The 17500-nt window shown below is 37.6% G+C and overlaps 2 protein-coding genes across 2 annotated transcripts in view; one reads left to right on the forward strand and one right to left on the reverse strand.

Annotated features, from left to right (window-relative positions):
* The window catches only part of fhip1ab (FHF complex subunit HOOK interacting protein 1Ab), a 24596-nt gene extending 17420 nt beyond the window's left edge, over positions 1 to 7176 (forward strand). The window contains exons 9-13 of the mRNA XM_077218638.1: positions 451 to 650; positions 2129 to 2989; positions 3994 to 4172; positions 5810 to 5930; positions 6735 to 7176. Of these exons, the coding sequence (XP_077074753.1) occupies positions 451 to 650; positions 2129 to 2989; positions 3994 to 4172; positions 5810 to 5930; positions 6735 to 6940 (1567 nt within the window). The 3' untranslated portion in view covers positions 6941 to 7176. The remainder of the gene's footprint in view (positions 1 to 450; positions 651 to 2128; positions 2990 to 3993; positions 4173 to 5809; positions 5931 to 6734) is intronic.
* A 6985-nt stretch (positions 7177 to 14161) lies between these two features.
* The window catches only part of LOC143725603 (transmembrane protein 184C-like), a 17216-nt gene continuing 13877 nt past the window's right edge, over positions 14162 to 17500 (reverse strand). Inside the window, exon 10 of the mRNA XM_077218124.1 lies at positions 14162 to 15386. Within this exon, the coding sequence (XP_077074239.1) occupies positions 15112 to 15386 (275 nt within the window). The 3' untranslated portion in view covers positions 14162 to 15111. The remainder of the gene's footprint in view (positions 15387 to 17500) is intronic.

Raw genomic sequence — 17500 nt, forward strand, 5'->3', positions numbered from 1 at the left:
ATGTGGATACATTTTTTTAAATTGAGATTTATACATCATCTGAAGGCTGAATAAATAAGCTTTCCATTGATTTATGGTTTGTTAGGATTGGACAATATTTGATCGAGATACAAATATTTAAATATATAATCTGGAATCTGAGGGTGGAAAATAATCTAAACATTGAGAAAATCGTCTATAAAGTCGTCCATTCATGTTCGCGATTGTGCTGCATTCACTCACAAAAATATATTTATGGTAGGAAATCTTCAAAATATCTTCATCTAATATGATCTTTACTTAATATCTAAATGATTTTTGGCATAAAAGAAAAATCGATAATTTTGACCCATTCAATGTGTTTTTGGCTATTGCCACAAATATACCCGTGCGACTTATGACTGGTTAACAGCAGCCAATAGAGCTGGTTTTCAGTCAGTGATGTCATGATGTCAGTGTGTTTTCCCTCAGGTATCTGATCCCCTGCTCTCATCTGACGTGTGCTGAGAGACACAGACTGAGAGAGAGAGACTGTTACTCCATCACTGCGTCATCACTTCTCTCTCTCACTCCCACGTTCTTCATTCCCAAACCCTCTCTAGCTCCGCCCCCCAAGCCTGACTACATCCTCTGGTCAAAGGTCACCGAGGGATTGCTGAGGGGGAACATGGGTAACGAAGTTCATGATTTACGTGCACATGCGTGCTACTTTAGGAGTGTATGGCATATTTAATTTGATATTTATAAAATGTAATTAGCAAATTAATTAACTTTTGCAATTTCAACCATACGTTTTTTTCCATGTCAGGGTATCCGATATGCTTAAATATCCATAATGCAATTTAAACATTGGTATTATTCATAGACCTACACTACGTTTAAAAAGTCTGCTTTAAGATTTCTTCATGTTTTTTCATGAAAGAGGCCTCTTATTCTCAGAAAAGCTGCATTTATTTGATCAGAAATACAGTACAGTATTGTGTTAAATTCTGTTTTCATCCTACTGACATCCCAAAATTCTATATTTAATTATTATAATTCTGTAAAAATTGTGTTTTTAGTTAGTTTGAAGGTTAAAACATAAAAAGTTTAAGGGTCGGTAAGATTTTTGTATTAAAAAATAAAATAAAAAATACAGTAAAAATAGTGAAATGCTTTTCAGTGTAAAACAGCTGTTTTCTATTTGAATATATATAGTAAAGTGTAATTTATTCCTGTGAATAGGAATAGGAACACAGCTGAATTTTCAGCATCATTACTCCAGTCTTCAGTGTCACATGATCCTTCAGAAATCAGCATAATATGATGATTTTCTGCTCAATAAACATTTATGATTATTATCAACAGTTGTGCAAACATTTGTTTTCATGATTCTTTGATGAATGGAAAGCATTTATTTAAAATAGAATCTTTTGTTACATAATAAGTGTCACTTTTGATTAATTTAATGTCCATGTCTCCAGGAATGGAGGATCTGTTCTCAGGTGTCCAGTGTGGGATTTTCCCGAATAACTACTTAATAGTAAATGTTGAAATTAACATAAAAACAAAGATTAAAAGTTCATGTTATCTAGAGTTCATCTAAAGTTCTTAGTTCATGTTATCTAAAGCCGGGTGCACACTGTGCAATTTTGTCCACGATTTGGCCGTCTGAGATAAATTTTGCAAATCCTAAAAGAATCCTCTAATCTTAGGCTAAAATCTGAAGTCTTTGATCGTTAGTTTGACATGTTCACCGATTAATGACCGTTGCCATCAAATTTTACCTCAGACAAAATTTCTAGCCGTGTCAGAAGATTTGACTCACAGTCCTGCAGTGATTCTCCTACGACGACCATCAAACTGTCTTTGTTTACGTTGATCAAAATTAACGTTAGAGATTTCTTTAACGCAGTTTACGGTCACCGAACGTCATTGATTGATGATGAAAAACGTACAAGTTTTCTTGCGTGCGTCCATTTTTAGCGCGTCTTCACTGTCGAACAGTCTAACATTAATGACAACTGAGATCTTACAGCGATGATCATGTTTGTACAAGCAACAATCGTAAAGGACAATAGTAAATCGCACAGTTTGCACTGGGCTTTAGGTAGTTATATGAACCTTATTGAAAGTGTTACCGATTAATTTAATGCCTCCATGTCTCCAGGAATGGAGGATCTGTTCTCAGGTGGGGACAGCGTGGGATTTTCCCGAATAACTTCGTCCGAGCCCTTGATGGATAAGAACTATCTTCATTACCTGTATGACGGGCGCAGGGCCGTGTGTGTCGGCGTCCAGGCGTGTGCCGTGTGGTCAAATCCCTACGACGGTCTCAATCCGTCACCGCACGAATACGAGGAAGAGGACGATAGTCTTCCTCTCTCAACTCAAACACACACACCCCATCCGGCGTCGGAAACCAGCGAACGAGTCGAGCTCGAGTGGGACGACACTTACGACGCCTCGCCTGACGAAGAGCCGATCCCAGAAAACATGATCCCGGACGAGCCCCCGAAACACATTCAAGAAATGCGTAAAAGTGCAATCATGCTCATTAAAGGATCTTACATCGAGGAGTCCGACTTTCAGGACGATGTGCTTGTTTATAATCTCATTGCGCAAAAAGATGCGCGAGACGACCGGCGGATATCCGTTAAAAACGGTTTGAACAAACTTGCGCACGCTAATCACGTGACTAATGATACAAATCCAGTTGATTGTGAATCTGAGCCGCTCGCTTTCGCAAACGGTTATACTTTTGAGGAACCGAAACTGGAGCTTGAAGCTGATGCTAATAATCTAGAGGAGATTAGCATCGAGAGCAAAACGCCCTCGGACGACTTTATCTCGCAGTGTCTTGAGCTCATTCGAGATCTGGGCGGAGAAGAAGAAGAGGAGGATGAAGAGCACGAGCGGTGGATGTGTGAGGAGGAGGAGGATTTCAGCTCTTTCTGTGACGATCATGAAGATGAAGCTGAGGAGGAACTGAGCAGAAACCACAGCGGGAAACACGGGATCTCGTTTACAGGTCAGTTACGATGCTTTGAAACTGTTAAAGTTCCCCTGTAGTCAATAACTTTATCCCTTAAAACTCATCTTTGATCACCAAAATGACATATTTAAACGTTTTTTCCTTAAATATATCTTGAATGTAACTCGACACCTGTGTCTCATTTAGTAGTCGCGGGTCTATGAATATGCAAATGAGCCCCGCCTCCACTCACCCACTCAGCTCGTTGATCTGGTAGTTTGTGACGTCAGAAACACCAGCGATTTCGAACCGTGTTTTTTAAGCCTGTCTTTGGTTCACTGCAGTTTTAACAAAACAATCAAAGCGAGTGTTTGAAAAGAATATAAAGAGCTGCCGAGTCCGTGGCCATTTTCAGAAACGGCTGAATGTGCATCTTTATCGGCAACACTTGATCCATTAATACTAACACTTTCTTTGCTCTCATCTTCTACTCTATATCTATTTTTTATACATATACTGCATTAGACTAAACTGGGGAAGGGTCAAAGCATTTACATATTGTTGTCCTACACTGCAAAAAAAATGCTTTTCTTACTTAGTATTTTTGTCTTGTTTCCAGTCCAAATATCAAACATTTCTTGAATCGAGATGCATTTACTAGATGAGTAAAATGACATAAGATATTATGTCCTGTTTTCCGGGGGAATTAATCAAAATTAAGTTAGTTGATGCTTAAAAAAAGCAAAATTATCTGCCAATGGGGTGAGAAAAATAAACTTAATTCAAACAGAAACAAGATTATTTTACTTACTCCATTGGCAGATCATTTTGCTTGTTTTAAGCAAAAACTCAATTAATTTTAATTTATTTCCCCAGAAAACAAGACTTAATATCTTATGTAATTTTACTACTTTAGTAAATATATTTGGATATTTGGACTGGAAACGAGACAAAACTACTTTTGAGTTTCACTGCTTCTATTGCTCGCCTCATTTGTGAGTCGCTTTGGATAAAAGCGTGTGCTAAATGATTAAATGTAAATGGCGTCTGTGGTTGTTCAGGGCCGTTCATCAGTGTCCTGCTGTCTCGTCTGGAGAACATGCTGGAGAACTCGATCGAGGTTAATCTGCTGGTGACGGGGATTTTATCTCATCTGGCCTCGTTCCCACAGCCGCTGCTGAGAGGCTTTCTGCTGAACACCAGACCCGAGTCTCAGGCCGGCCTGCGCTCGCTCTATCAGGTACAGGACTCAGCGCCTAACATGCTTTTTTACATGCTTAAAGCTACAATATGTCATTTTTTCGCCTCTAGGTGTCGCTAACCTCTTACAATAACAAAGGCGTAGATTGATGACGGATATGGGAATTATGGAACTTGTCATTATACTGATGGATCTAATAATGTTCATGGATGAGTGAATATATACATGTTTTTTAACATGACTGTGGTGTGAAGCACGACGCGATTGCTAATGAGAGACAGATTTTAGTACTAGATAACATTGATTAGTTTTATGTACATTTGCTCACCTGTATAATAAAGCTCATGCATGAGCGGCGTCTCTGTCGAGTGGAAGTTAGCCGCGGACGCTAGCTCTCGGCATCTAGAAAACGCCACGCTGATATTGATCCTCGTTTTATTTCTCCTTTTTTCCCAAAATCTGCTTGCCATGATCCATAATGTTTGAACGAAACAACAACAGCGTGAACGCGCCGCTAGACGTAACGCAGCTGTCCACGTCAGTCGCCATGGTTACTATGGCAGTGCGAGCGGAAACCGGGAATAACGCGGATATTACGTCATTGACAGGCGACAAGTGAACATGGACGAGCCATTATTTAAAATTAGAATTTCTCTGAAATTAAAAATCTTTGGGAACTTTTGGGATATTGTAAGTACACAACTGCAGGAAATATATCACACTGTGCAAGTGATTTTTGGATATTTTATTATAAAAATCTTGCATATTGTAGCTTTAACTTGTAATGTGTAATATTCGTTTCATTTTTTACATCACAAAAACCACATGCTAAGACTCACTACTTGTTTTTTGTGTTGTTCAGGAGAGATGATATCCAAAATGCCCAAATCCTTTACCCAAGTTTGAAATAAGAAAATAAAAGTACTTATAATTGTATAAGAGTTACTGATTCCTAATAAGTAGGGGTGTAACAATATATCGCAATACAAAAATGCATCAATGTGTATTGTGTATAGTTCACCCAAAATGAAAATTAATATGCATGAAAATATTCACGTTTTCAGAGTTTGTGTCAGAACTACATTAAACTCCTATATATAATTCCTAAATCATTGATTATTAAAATTTAATTAAACCATTAAAATGGAATCCAGAAAACTTAAAACAGAAATCACAGATTTTTTTTTTAAAGGAATTTGAGAAACATGAGAAACATCATTCCTAAACATGGAATTTATTTTTACATTTTAATAAATGATTGTTAAATTGTATAAGTTTCATGATTTCAATTAATTAGGCAAGGTTTTTTATTACTAAAAATTAATTTAACCATTAAAATGGGTGTCCAAAAAAACAAAATTTTCACACTTGAAGTAAACTTTAACTGAACTAAAATAAAATACAAAATACTATTTCAGCTTTTTGCCATGCCAACATCTCTCTTATTTATGTAGTATAACTATATATATATATATATAGAAATGACAACAACAACACAACAATATTACTAAAACTTGAAACAGAAAGTGTTAAATGAAAATAAACTCAAAATATTAACAAACACTATAATAATATAGAAGTAATGCACAGCGAGATGGTGTTTTGCACAGAAATGAATCCTCCCCAGTGTATGATGTGATGCTCTACAGCTGAACTTCAGTGTGTGTGTGTCGCAGGTTCTGCAGTCGGTGTGTGTTCAGATCGAACAACACGCGGCGTCCCATCCCGATTTCCCCGAGCTGGTCCGTGAAGCCGCCCAGTACCTGCTACTCAAAGACCAGGCCTTAAAAGAGCAAGGTGTGTGTGTGTGTGTATGTGTGTGTGTATGTGTGTGTGTATGTGTATGTGTATGTGTATGTGTATGTGTATGTGTGTGTGTGTGTGTGTGTGTGTGTGTGTGTGTGTGTGTGTGTGTGTGTGTGTGTGTGTGTGTGTCAATTTGTTCCTTTTTCTGTTATCATGCTAAAACAGTTTGGGTATTTAATTTAGTATTCAACAATAATATTGATCTCCTGTATTGACACCAACTGAGCTGGACGATGACATCACGGTTTTCTCCAGAGCGGCTATATATATATATATATATATATATATATATATAAATGAACTAAATTAATAACTTTTTTACCACAAAAATGAAACATCACTGAACGTACTTAAGCTGGACTGTGACGCTTTTTTTTTTTTTGACACAATCTGTGTTGCATTATTTTCCTGTTATCTCTGTAAAGCTGCTTTGAAACACTCTGTATTGTAAAAAGCGCTTAATAAATAAGGGTAAAGAATGTAAAGATCTGAAGATGAGTCACGCCGAACATGAAAACACAGGCTGTGTTCAGACAGGCCACAAAACTAAGTGTCCAAACTAAATCTCTCGCTTATAATCACAATATATTCGGCTAGGATGCATTAAATTGATCGAAAGCTTCAGTGAAGACGTTTATAATGTTGCAAAAGATTCTATTTCAAATAAATGCTGTTCTTTTGAACTTTATATTCATCAAATAATCCTGTAATATGGACTCATGCATTTTCTGTAAAGCTGCTTTGAAACGACTTGTATTAAAAAGCGCTGTCTTGACTGTGTGTTCCTCCTGTCAGAGAGAGATGTTCAGCTGCAGGATAATAACAGCACCAGCTGGTTCCTGAACGGACACGTCTCGGGTCGTCCACACAAACGTCTTCCTCAGTGTCCCGAGATCCCAGCGCAGCTGCGCGACAGGGTGTTCGCTACGTTCCTGTTCGGAGAGTTTCTGAAGGAGCTGGCGGCCATCGCTCAAGAGCACGCCATCGTCCCGGACGAGTGAAGAACTCACACTGTGAGTCTCTTTCTGACATCAGCAACAAATCTCTCGCTCTTTCCCATTCATTTCCGATGCCGGTCAGTTTTGACTGTGAACAGCCAATGTGTCACTTAACCACTGAGACTTATTAAAGGGATAGTTCACCCAAAACTGAAAATCAGGCCATGATTTACTCATCCCCAAGTCATCCTAGGTGTGTATGACAATCCTCATTCAGACAAATACAATCTGAGTTATATTAAAAATGTCCTGGCTCTTCCACACTTTATAATGGCAGTGAATGGCTGTTTCCGTTTTGAAGTCCATAAAAGTGCATCTATCAATGATAAAAGTGAATCTATCCATGATAAAAGTGAATCTATCCATCATAAAAGTGCATCTGTCCATCATAAAAGTGCATCTATCCATGATAAAAGTGCATCTGTCCATCATAAAAGTGCATCTGTCCATCATAAAAGTGCATCTGTCCATCATAAAAGTGCATCTATCCATGATAAAAGTGCATCTGTCCATCATAAAAGTGCATCTGTCCATCATAAAAGTGCATCTATCCATCATAAAAGTGCATCTGTCCATGATAAAAGTGCATCTATCCATGATAAAAGTGCATCTATCCATGATAAAAGTGCATCTATCCATCATAAAAATGCATCTGTCCATCATAAAAGTGCATCTATCCATGATAAAAGTGCATCTGTCCATCATAAAAGTGCATCTGTCCATCATAAAAGAGCATCTATCCATGATAAAAGTGCATCTATTCATCATAAAAGTGCATCTGTCCATCATAAAAGTGCATCTATCCATGATAAAAGTGCATCTATTCATCATAAAAGTGCATCTGTCCATCATAAAAGTGCATCCATCCATTATAAAAGTGCATCTATCCATGATAAAAGTGCATCTATCCATGATAAAAGTGCATCTATCCATCATAAAAATGCATCTGTCCATCATAAAAGTGCATCTATCCATGATAAAAGTGCATCTGTCCATCATAAAAGTGCATCTGTCCATCATAAAAGAGCATCTATCCATGATAAAAGTGCATCTATTCATCATAAAAGTGCATCTGTCCATCATAAAAGTGCATCTATCCATGATAAAAGTGCATCTATTCATCATAAAAGTGCATCTATCCATGATAAAAGTGCATCCATCCATTATAAAAGTGCATCTATTCATCATAAAAGTGCATCTATCCATCATAAAAGTGCATCTATCCATGATAAAAGTGCATCTGTCCATCATAAAAGTGCATCTATTCATCATAAAAGTGCATCTGTCCATCATAAAAGTGCATCTGTCCATCATAAAAGTGCATCTATCCATGTTAAAAGTGCATCTATTCATCATAAAAGTGCATCTGTCCTTCATAAAAGTGCATCCATGCATTATAAAAGTGCATCTATCCATGATAAAAGTACATCTATCCATGATAAAAGTGCATCTATTCATCATAAAAGTGCATCTATCCATGATAAAAGTGCATCCATCCATTATAAAAGTGCATCTATTCATCATAAAAGTGCATCTATCCATCATAAAAGTGCATCTATCCATGATAAAAGTGCATCTGTCCATCATAAAAGTGCATCTATTCATCATAAAAGTGCATCCGTCCATCATAAAAGTGCATCTATCCATGATAAAAGTGCATCTATCCATCATAAAAGTGCATCTATTCATCATAAAAGTGCATCTATCCATCATAAACGTGCATCTATCCATCATAAAAGTGCATCTATCCATGATAAAAGTGCATCTATCCATGATAAAAGTGCATCTATCCATCATAAAAGTGCATCTATCCATCATAAAAGTGCATCTATCCATCATAAAAGTGCATCTGTCCATCATAAAAGTGCATCTGTCCATCATAAAAGTGCATCTGTCCATCATAAAAGTGCATCTATCCATCATAAGAGTGCATCTGTCCATCATAAAAGTGCATCTGTCCATCATAAAAGTGCATCTATCCATCATAAGAGGGCATCTATCCATCATAAAAGTGCATCTGTCCATCATAAAAGTGCATCTATCCATCATAAAAGTGCATCTATCCATCATAAAAGTGCATCTGTCCATCATAAAAGTGCATCTGTCCATCATAAAAGTGCATCTATCCATCATAAAAGTGCATCTATCCAACATAAAAGTGCATCTATCCATCATAAAAGTGCATCTATCCATCATAAAAGTGCATCTATCCATCATAAAAGATCATCTGTCCATCATAAAAGTGCATCTATCCATCATAAGAGTGCATCTATCCATCATAAAAGTGCATCTATCCATCATAAAAGTGCATCTATCCAACATAAAAGTGCATCTATCCATCATAAAAGTGCATCTGTCCATCATAAAAGTGCATCTTTCCATCATAAGAGTGCATCTATCCATCATAAAAGTGCATCTGTCCATCATAAAAGTGCATCTATCCATCATAAAAGTGCATCTATCCATCATAAAAGTGCATTTTTCCATGATAAAAGTGCATCTATCCATCATAAAAGTGCATCTATCCATCATAAAAGTGCATCTATCCATCATAAAAGTGCATCTATCCATCATAAGAGTGCATCTATCCATCATAAAAGTGCATCTATCCAACATAAAAGTGCATCTATCCATCATAAGAGTGCATCTATCCATCATAAAAGTGCATCTGTCCATCATAAAAGTGCATCTATCCATCATAAAAGTGCATCTTTCCATGATAAAAGTGCATCTATCCATCATAAAAGTGCATCTATCCATCATAAAAGTGCATCTATCCATCATAAAAGTGCATCTTTCCATGATAAAAGTGCATCTGTCCATTAGGGCTGCACAATTAAAAACAATGAAACCGCATGTAATTTGGGAAAGGCTGCGATTATTTCACGCGCAGTAGTAAACGCTGCTCCATCTGAACACCAGAGGGTGCTCTAACGCAGACACGCCAAATACGCGCCGCCGCAGAAATACAGTAACGCACATAAAAATATCTTTATATTTCATTATATATGAAGGCTTTGGGTAAAGTGTTACCTAAAGTTTTTGTGCTGCTAACATTCAGGACTTCACTAGCGTATAGATGAGCTGAACGCTACAAACACAACTTAAAGGCACACTATGCGGGAATTCTGTTTTTGTCAAACAGCGACCCCTAGAGTCGCTCTGGAATACTTGCACTGTCGTAAATGCCCCCACCCCACCCCCCACACTGGTACCTGTTCGGTAGGATAGAAGCGTCGGGCATGCAACAGGCACAGATAGACTCGGAAGATATTGACCAGGTAATGTTTCACGATTTCAAACAAATATTAGGCTACTGCATAGTCTACTGAACTACTGATGATGGTAAAATGATAATAATAACTATATGTCAAGTGTTAGACTACTTTATAATAATAAATTAGCCTACCGCGTTTGCTGGCTTATAACGTTTTTACATGATTACTGCTAAATCACAAGTAAATAGCCTATAGTCTAGGACTACTGTATAATTTCATTTGTGTTTTGATTGTAATGTTTACATTACAAAATGCCAGATGACAACAATAAAGTTAAATGTACGTCGCATTATTTCATAACATTCGCCGCTGTGATGTCATTAGACATGATTATTGTAATTTATCATAATAGTTAGCAAATTGTGCTCGTTTACACTTTTTACAACCTCTAGGCTTATTTGTGTCCTGATAATTATGTGAGATATTGACTGTTCTCATGATAATCGCATGATAAATTGTTGGACTGGTCTAATTATCACAATGGATGAATGAACAGCGTCGTAAAAAATGACATACTACAAGCAAGCGCAACAACATACAATATAGAACGCAAACAAGTTTACAAATAAGATATTTACTTACTAGTCCATCAACAAGATCGCCAGGTCAGCATCGCTGCATCCAGTGCTGCTTTTTAGCTCACGCCAACGAGTGAAAGCCCGAGCGAGTGGGACTCTTATCCGGTTCCTCACGCGGTCAGATTCTCTTTTCCTTTTCCTAGTCTCTTCCCACCGCGTTTTCTTTACTTTTTCCATCTTCGACTCGAGTATCACATCTGAAATGCGCGCAAGTGTCTTCGTGCTTCATATGTTGTTGTTGATCTATGGATGTGTGTGACGTCGTTGACGTAAAGCATTTCGTGATTCTCGCGAGATTTGTCGGGGGCGCTCCTCTCAAACTTACATTGCTGTTTTTTCCAGCGGCGCACCCCCCCCTAAGCTTTACTACCAGGATGATTCGCCCTAATATGAGTTTGTTTACCACCGAAATTACTTTGGAGCTCTTATATTAAGGTAAAATTCTTGCACAGTGTGCCTTTAAAACACAGGGTCATTTGTTTGGCTTGCAGGTTCTGGTTTATGATTTATGGTTTATGTGAACTCTGGTACGGGTTTTAAATGCTCTTATTCTGCTATTTTAAAGGTTCCTAGTTTAGTTTTGGAGTCTCTTACAACAGGTTTACATGCATCCAAGGTTAAACGATTTCGTTTAATATACATTGCAGCATCAGACCTTTTCTCAAAAAAATCTGAAAACGGTTTGTTCGAAGATTCAATCTCTCTAAACCCCTCCTTTCCAAAAGCCTACTCTGCTCTGATTGGTCAGATGACCCAGTCTGTTGTGATTGGTCTGCTCTTCTCTGATTGGTCAGATGACCCAGTCTGTTGTGATTGGTCTGCTCTTCTCTGATTGGTCAGATGACCCAGTCTGTTGTGATTGGTCTGCTCTTCTCTGATTGGTCAGATGACCCAGTCTGTTGTGATTGGTCTACTCTGCTCTGATTGGTCAGATGACCCAGTCTGTTGTTATTGGTCTACTCTGCTCTGATTGGTCAGACGGCCCAGTCTGTTGTGATTGGTTTGCTCTTCTATGATTGGTCAGATGACCCAGTCTGTTGTGATTGGTCTGCTCTGCCCTGATTGGTCAGACGGCCCAGTCTGTTGTGATTGGTCTACTCTGCTCTGATTGGTCAGACAGTCCAGTCTGTTGTGATTGATCTACTCTGCTCGTATTGGTCAGATCACCCAGTCTGTTGTGATTGGTCTACTCTGCTCTGATTGGTCAGGTGACCCAGTCTGTTGTGATTGGTCTACTCTGCTCTGATTGGTCAGATGACCCAGTCTGTTGTGATTGGTCTACTCTGCTCTGATTGGTCAGATGACCCAGTCTGTTGTGATTGGTTTACTCTGCTCTGATTGGTCAGATAACCCAGTCTGTTGTTATTGGTCTACTCTGCTCTGATTGGTCAGACGGCCCAGTCTGTTGTGATTGGTTTGCTCTTCTATGATTGGTCAGATGACCCAGTCTGTTGTGATTGGTCTACTCTGCTCTGATTGGTCAGACGGCCCAGTCTGTTGTGATTGGCCTACTCTGCTCTGATTGGTCAGGTGACCCAGTCTGTTGTGATTGGTCTACTCTGCTCTGATAATTTTGATTTATTTTGAAATGCATCAAAGTGGATTTGCTTTGTCAGCAGAAAACAGCGTCTTCTCGACATAAACAACACGAACAAAACTTTTCCAGTCTCAGATAAACTACAGTGTTTGAGGGCGGAGCAAAGAGACGCTGTTCAGCCAATCAAGACCATTATGCAAATTAGTTACAAACATGCATAGCTTCAGCAGGAAGTGAGACAGGAATTATCGATGACTCGTTTCAGTTCAGAATCGCTTTCCTTCTTTTCGAAAACAATTACTTTGATCTTTTAAACTTTGCAGAGCTTTTCCAGCTTTATTACACACTACATGAAAGGAAAAAGCATAATAGGGCACTATAACGCAATCCGGACCTCATTTGTGCAAGTGAAGCAATAATTTGATTCGTATAATGATAATGCCTACTTTAAATGAACAGTTCACCTCAAAATAAACACGCACATTTTCTCATCCTAATGTCGCTCCAAACCTGTATTACTTTTAATACACAAAATAAAAACAGTGCTCCAAAAAGAACAAAAAAATGTGTCCATGTGACTCATGCTCTATATTACAAATTATACGATAGTATTAATGTGAATTATTATTTCTCAAAGTATGGCACCTGTGGGTGAGTAAATATTAAATACATCTTAATTTTTGGGAGAACTATTCCTTTAAAATCCTTTTGTGTGTTTTTTTTGTTTTGTTTTTGTTGATTCAGATTCATGTGGGTTTGTGTTTTACATTATATGGCTTGTTATTTCATTACTCGTGTATAGATTAATCACTGTAATTAGATGTTTATCAGGCAGTTTTTACATTTCAAACATAAAATGTCTTATTTGTGTGTGTGAACCTTCACGTGACTGTGCATTCGTCTCAAAACACATTCATTACAACAACTGCATTCAGCCACTTCATCAGAACACCAATGTGAAAAAGCATTTATAACTCATTTTGAGGAAATTCAGTGTGAAAATGTCGATTGTTCGGTTGGTGAAAGTGTTATTATATATGAAGGTGGTTGATAAAGATTATAAAAAAAAATGTTTTACTTTGAATAACATGCACTGATGAATGATTCATAATTACACCAGGAAAATGAATTAAGAAAGTGAATTTGATTTCATGTTGACTTTAAGCACTGATTGAAATAGTTCTATTCCAGTGAATAATCAGCGGAAACATTCATGTCAACTTGATTTGTCGAAATGTTTAATTGTATTGAAGCCAATGGGAACTTTTCTAGGCCAATGTGAGATTTGAATCCACTGTGTTTGTTACATGATGATGCTTGCAACGTTTTCAGAACATTTGATACTCCGCAGTTCAATTCTGTCACTGAAGTCACTTTAAATTCTGTCATTTTCAGCTACAAATGACTGAGAATTCCAGAACTCGAATCTAACGAGAAGAATTTCAGAAATCAAATGCAACTCTAAATATTCAATATGGCTGCAGATGATGTGAAGCCTTATTTTGATGTGTATTTGTACATTTACAAGTTGTTGATGATTTTTGAAATGTTTTATGACCTGTTGTCATTGATGTCAAAGTAAAATTTTGTACACATATTTTTACAGAACAGTCTGTCATGTGGACCACCGAAAATGGTTTGTTATGAGCCTTTTGTAATATTATTCTGCCCCCTGCTGGTCAATTAAAACTCCATTTGTGGTGTATATTCATATATATGTGTGTGTGCCTGTGTATTTATGTATTTATAATGTAAAAGATCAATATAGGCAGCTTAATGTAGAAAGAATATATTGAAGATGCCATTCTTGAGCCACAACATAAAAGAATTAGTAAATAGAGATTTTATTTTGTACATATATTGATAAAACATTAGTTAACGCCACATTGCAATATATTAAACAATTTAACTGGATGCAGACCAGCACACATATATATATATATAATATTACTAAACATACACGATTTACAATACTTGCACCGAATAAAAACAGGTCTCATATATTTAAGACATTAAAAAGGGTTTGGGCTTTTCACACCAATTGGTAATTTTTGGCTAAAGATTTAAAAAACAACAGAAATGTACATGTTTTTATTATAGTGCCACCTGGTGTTGGAAGGTTGATGGGATTTCTGAGTTTCTCACCAAGTTTAGAGTCTCTGGGATTTACAGTTTCGGACACTTTTATGGCATTATAATAATAATAATAATAAAAGGTTCCAGGGTTATTATCCTTAAAGTCCCCCTGTAGTAAATGTTATCCCTTAAAACTCATCTTTGATCACCAAAATAACATATTCAAATGTTTTTTTCCTTGAAAGAAAATCTTCATATCTTAAAATATCTTGAATGTAACTCAATACCCTTGCCTCATTTAGTATTCGTGGTTCTATGAATATGCAAATTAGCCGCGCATCCACCCTGATTAACAACTATATAACAACAAGGTAGTTTGTGACGTCAGAAACACCAGCGATTTCAAAGCGTGTTTTTGAGACTGTCTTTGGTTCAATGCAGTTTTAAGCAGGAAATACTCAGCAATGCTGTCGACTTATGAATTTACACATGGTTTGTCTTAAAAACACCACATAGACATATAAACAACATTAAAAACTTGACTTTCACCAAAGAGGCGACTTCAACTGAAACTATTAAAACATTTTTGTTAATTGAAATACAAATAAAATGACATTCACATTATTAATAAGTTATCCAGGAGTGAATAGATCTTCACTGTATGTTTGAGTGTCTTTATTTTCCCATAGCTCACCCCGCCCTTTGCTAGGACTCTGTTGCTGCGCTCTGATTGGCTATCGCCGGGCCAGAGTCGCTGTCACTCTCCCAGGAGGACGATGTGAAGCCGGCGGGGGCGGAGCTAGAGTGAGGGGTGTGTGTGTAACCCAGGCCCTGGTACCCCCCCCTCGGGGAGGCGGGGACTGAGTGACGGTCGAGCCGCTCGTGGGACGTCCCGGCGAGCAGACCCGTGTGTTCACCCTGAACAACATCCACTTCAGAGCCGAAGAACAGCTTACGGGGACGACCTAACACAGTACGTCCTGCAGAACACACACACACACACACACACACACGGCACATACGGTCTAATGGACAACTGCACTGTTAACCCAAATAAGTTGGCAAAACTCCAAAAATTTAAGGCCTCAAAATTTTTAAGTTAAGGAATTGAAAGTTTAAGTAAACAGAACCAGCTAATTTTTTTTTTTATTCATACATTTTATTTGCTCTTAACTTGAAGAGTTTGACTTAACTAATACATCTAATTTAACATTGACACAAAACCTCAAAAAGTGTACATTTTTATTAGTATATACTTGACTAGCTATAAAAAGCTAGTTCATCAAATGCTAACAATAGCATGGTACTTCAACAATATAAAGCTTTTAACGCTTTTAACGCGAAATTCTTCTAAATTTGCTTAACAAAACATTAGTCACTAATCTCCCACTTAACATTAATCTTGCACACAAAAACAAGATATTACACTTAATTTTAACATTTACTCTCCCTTTCGCGTGTCATCGGCAAAGCATGCTGGGAAATAGAAATCCCAGCCTAGTTTTAGTTAAACTTAAGTTCGTCTAAATTAAATGAAATCATTTCATAAAACTCAAAACAATGAAACAGTTCAGTTTACTTAAATTATATCAGTTCTGTGAACTTGGAAGAAAAAGAAAGTTCCAAATACTCATAAAAGTTAATTTGATTTAACTCATTTGTATAAGTTGGCCCTACTCAAATCAATTAATTATTTTCAGTGTTAGGTTTTACAGTGTGTGCAGGATTGCCAAAAAAACGTTATTTTCCCCAATTGCGAAATCATGAAAAACTGGAGGGACTAACTTGGGTCAGCATTTTGATCATAGAAACGCCCTAGCAACCATCAATAACACCTAGCAACCACAAAGAAAATACTACAAACTGCCTAGCAACACCCAAGCAAACATCTACTAAAACCTGTCAGCTGCCTTGCAACCACACTAAGAACATCCTAGCAACACCCTAGCAACCACCCAAAACCTACAAAATTCCTAGCGACACCCTAGCAACCATCTACAATATAACACCTATAAACAGTCTTTGTAATCACTAAAAACATCCTAGCAACCATCCAAAAACCTACAAACTGCCTAGGAACTATCTACTACAACACCTATAAAACTGCCTTGCAACCACTTAGCGCAAACAAGCTTTTTTATAAGTTTTTATAAGCTGTCAACCCCAAAAATACTGTCTGGAACGAATGGGTAAATTGTGGGATTCTGACACTCAGTATCCACTAAAAATACACTGTGTGCAGAAAACGTGCAGATTTTGTCACTGGTGAGTCAAATATCCAAATGTCAGTTGTATACAGGTCCATCTCCAAAAATTAGCATATTGTAATAAAGTTCATTATTTTCCATAATGTAATGATAAAAATTAAACTTTCATATATTTTAGATTCATTGCACACCAACTGAAATATTTCAGGTCTTTTATTGTTTTAATACTGATGATTTTGGCATACAGCTCATGAAAACCCAAAATTCCTATCTCAAAAAATTAGCATATTTCATCCGACAAATAAAATAAGTGTTTTTAATACAAAAAAGTCAACCTTCAAATAATTATGTTCAGTTATGCACTCAATAGTCAATACTTGGTCGGGAATCCTTTTGCAGAAATGACTGCTTCAATGCGGCGTGGCATGGAGGCAATCAGCCTGTGGCACTGCTGAGGTGTTATGGAGGCCCAGGATGCTTCGATAGCGGCCTTAAGCTCATCCAGAGTGTTGGGTCTTGCGTCTCTCAACTTTCTCTTCACAATATCCCACAGATTCTCTATGGGGTTCAGGTCAGGAGAGTTGGCAGGCCAATTGAGCATAGTAATACCATGGTCAGTAAACCATTTACCAGTGGTTTTGGCACTGTGAGCAGGTGCCAGGTCGTGCTGAAAAATGAAATCTTCATCTCCATAAAACTTTTCAGCAGATGGAAGCATGAAGTGCTCCAAAATCTCCTGATAGCTAGCTGCATTGACCCTGCCCTTGATAAAACACAGTGGACCAACACCAGCAGCTGACATGGCACCCCAGACCATCACTGACTGTGGGTACTTGGCACTGGACTTCAGGCATTTTGGCATTTCCTTCTCCCCAGTCTTCCTCCAG

This window comes from Siphateles boraxobius, unplaced genomic scaffold (assembly GCF_051911475.1).
Source record: "Siphateles boraxobius isolate OS27281-9 unplaced genomic scaffold, OSU_SipBor_1 77, whole genome shotgun sequence".
Lineage (NCBI taxonomy): Eukaryota > Metazoa > Chordata > Actinopteri > Cypriniformes > Leuciscidae > Siphateles > Siphateles boraxobius.